General features: G+C 59.0%; 1 protein-coding gene across 3 annotated transcripts; it reads right to left on the bottom strand.

Moving 5' to 3' along the window:
- Positions 1 to 100: 100 nt before the first annotated feature.
- On the bottom strand, positions 101 to 2,767 carry LOC109385835 (ras-related protein Rab-26). 3 transcript variants are annotated; one of them, XM_019648457.1, is made up of 7 exons: positions 2,243 to 2,766; positions 2,085 to 2,151; positions 1,872 to 1,924; positions 1,470 to 1,535; positions 1,328 to 1,384; positions 1,148 to 1,234; positions 101 to 1,047 (listed from the first exon to the last, which is right to left on the bottom strand). In XM_019648457.1, the coding sequence occupies exons 1-7, from the start codon at positions 2,417 to 2,419 to the stop codon at positions 760 to 762; spliced, it is 795 nt and encodes a 264-aa protein (XP_019504002.1). In that variant the 5' UTR covers positions 2,420 to 2,766; the 3' UTR covers positions 101 to 759. The 3 variants fall into 3 exon arrangements, with proteins under 3 accessions (XP_019504002.1, XP_019504001.1, XP_019504003.1); XM_019648458.1 differs by having other exon boundaries at positions 850 to 1,047; positions 1,148 to 1,224; XM_019648456.1 differs by having other exon boundaries at positions 1,148 to 1,384; positions 2,243 to 2,767.
- Positions 2,768 to 2,838: the final 71 nt, after the last annotated feature.

Raw genomic sequence — 2,838 nt, 5'->3', positions numbered from 1 at the left:
GGGGGTCACCACAACATGAGGAACTGTATTAAGGGGTCGCAGCATTAGGAAGGTTGAGACCCACTGCTCTAAAAGGTGATATCAATGAACAAGACAGGCATTCCAGAAAACACAAATTTATTCACTAAGATTGAAAACAAAGAATGAACAGACTCGAAGATTTTAGTACAAGGAGTGCACTACCAGCCTTTTTAGGTTGACCTCGCCAAGCACAGGCCTCAGCTGTGGGCAAGCCATGCCCAATACCACGGTCTGCCAAGATGGTACCCTCGTCAGCAAGCAAGGGCTGGCAGTCCTAGTTTCCCTGACATTTCTGTGATTTGCCACATGATATTCCTTGTATTACAAAGCAACAGTCTTGGCATCCTCCAAGGAACCATGAGAGGAGTACCTTGTTGATTGAACCAGAGCCTCCTAGTGGGTGGGCTGGGAACACGCAGCCCTGGGCCTTGGCACAAACGCATGTGATTCTTGGTGAAGCCCTCTACCTCGGGCAGGGGCAGGAGCCCTGCCATTCCCTGTCTGGGCAGCGTGTGCAGCTGAAGACATGGCTTTCTAAGGGGTTAGGCACTGTACACGTGGGGTCACTGCTGCTTAGCCTCAAAGCTGAGCATGTCCAGGAGGGGGCAGCAGAGGGCCATAGTGAGCCGGGGAGGAGGCACCCCAGTCTACATTGCTGGGTGCCCTTTGCTGTACAGAATGCCCTCAGGCAGCAGATGAAGTGGGGGCCGCAGACCCACTGGCTCCCTGAAACACTTGTTAGGACTGAGGCTGTAGATTGCCACCAGGGTGACAGGCAAGGCTTAGCCTGGGAGTCCTGGAAATGGGCACCCTAGGATTGACCACTGGGTGACATGCCAGAGAGACCTGTAGACCAGATTTGCAGGGGCTGGGCTGAGCCTGGGCCTCTGAGCAGGAACCCCGGTGGCTGTGCCCAGCCAGGTTCACGGTCTGCAGCAGGAGGCCCCACGGCCCTCCCTCTTGACATAGTCGTGCAGCTGGAAGCGGGGCTCGCTGGGGGCCTTCGTGGAGCGCTGGTTCAACTCCCTGTAGGGTAGGGGTGACCATGGAACAGGGTGGCCTGTCCCCTCAACAAGGGATTCAGACACTGGGACTGGAGGCCTACCTGGTGACGGCCAGGACTTACTTTGCTATGGCTGTGAAGGCCAAATCCACGTTGAGGCCTGTCTTGGCACTGGTCTCCATGAAAGGCAGCCCATACTCCTGCAAACAGCTGCTGCCAGCAGGGTGGCAGCCTGGTGGGGACAACCCAGGCCCTACTGCCCCAAGGGGGCCACCCCTGGGACAGTCCCTCACCCCAACTCACCTTGGCCAGCTTCTCCCCATCCTCCCTCTTCACCACACGCTCCTGGGCAGAGTCCACCTAGCATAGGGGTCTTGGTGAGAGCTGGCCTGGGGCTCAACCCCCTTGTAGAGCCAGGGTGGAGAGGACAGGCAGAGGTGCCCACCTTGTTCCCTAGTAGCATGAGCACCACGTTGTGCTGAGCATACTCCTGGATCTCCGTCAGCCAGGCCTGTTGGGAGAGCTGAGACCAGACTGGAGGCACCATCTGCCCCTCTAGGCAACACTCTGCACAGTGCCTGTGGGGCTCTGGCTCACTGGGGGGGTCCAGAAACTGCTCCCCATGTGCCATGCTGAGGTGCCCCTGACAGGTACTTCATCCAAGGTGTTGGGCTGATGGAGCTGAAAGGTCACCCAGGCCACCAGGAGCCCAGAAGGGCCTTTCCCCTCCTTGCTGTCAGTAGGGTCCTCAGAGCCCTCTGGGGCCCTGATGCTGCAGCTGCCTGAGGGAGGTTGGGGATGGATGGGGTCGGGGCCTGTCCACCTCACCTGGAAGGAAGCCACTGACCTGGATGTTGTCAAAGGAGGCCTTGTTGGTGACATCATAGAGCAGCAGCAGTGCTGGGGGCAGAAGGCCAGTGAGGACACCTCCAGCACCTGCAACAGCCTACCCATCACCCACAACCTCGTGTATCACACCCTCCAAGCAGAAGCCTAGGGCATGGCACCAACAGCACAGGCCCAACTCCCTGGGGGTGGGACCCTGTGCCTATGAGCTCACCATGAGCATCACGATAGTAGGCATGGGTGACACTGCGGAACCTCTCCTGGCCAGCCGTGTCCCAGATCTGCAGTGACAGGTATAGGCCAGCAGTCGGGGCTGCCCACTCTTTCCTGGGTGTCTCCTACCTTCAACCCACCCTCCCCCAGTTGCCTTACCTGCAGTTTCACCTTCGTGCCATCCACGTCCAGAACTTTGTTCTGAAACACAACCAGCCAGCTCCAACAAGGGGCCCAATGCCACCCTCTGGCAGGGGGCTCCCAAGTGGGGAGGCTGGGGGAGAGGCAGGCAATGCCAGGCCAGGACTGAACCTGAAATTGAGAGTCCCCTGGCATGCCCTGGATTCATTCTTATTCGGTCTGCCCCTCAGCTAGCTGGGCTCTGCCGTCAGTGCCCACCCTCTGGTTCTCATCTGACCATCTCACCTTCCTCTACTTGCAGGTAATGCTTCCCCTTGAACCCAAGAACTCAGGTCCACCCAGCTACCCGCCCCCCCTCCCCATGCCTCGTGAGCCCCTCCTGCTCAGATGTCCATACTGATGGACTTGTAGGTTGCTGCCCTCCATGGCCAGCAGTGTCTAAGTCTGGCCAGGTTCTCCCTCTGCCTGCCCTGCAGGCCTTGCACATGGTCCCATCAACTCCACTGACCGAGGCCCCTTGCTGCCACCCACCCCGAGTCACCGAATCCTGTTGCTTTGCCCCTCCCTCGTCCCCTTCCCCCCCCTCCACTCCAGCCCTGCCCACCCACCCACCT

Source organism: Hipposideros armiger, unplaced genomic scaffold (genome assembly GCF_001890085.2).
Source record: "Hipposideros armiger isolate ML-2016 unplaced genomic scaffold, ASM189008v1 scaffold_126, whole genome shotgun sequence".
Taxonomy (NCBI): Eukaryota; Metazoa; Chordata; class Mammalia; order Chiroptera; family Hipposideridae; genus Hipposideros; species Hipposideros armiger.
The sequence above is the reverse complement of the archived record's forward strand: the minus strand, read 5'-3'. Positions and strand labels throughout refer to the sequence as shown.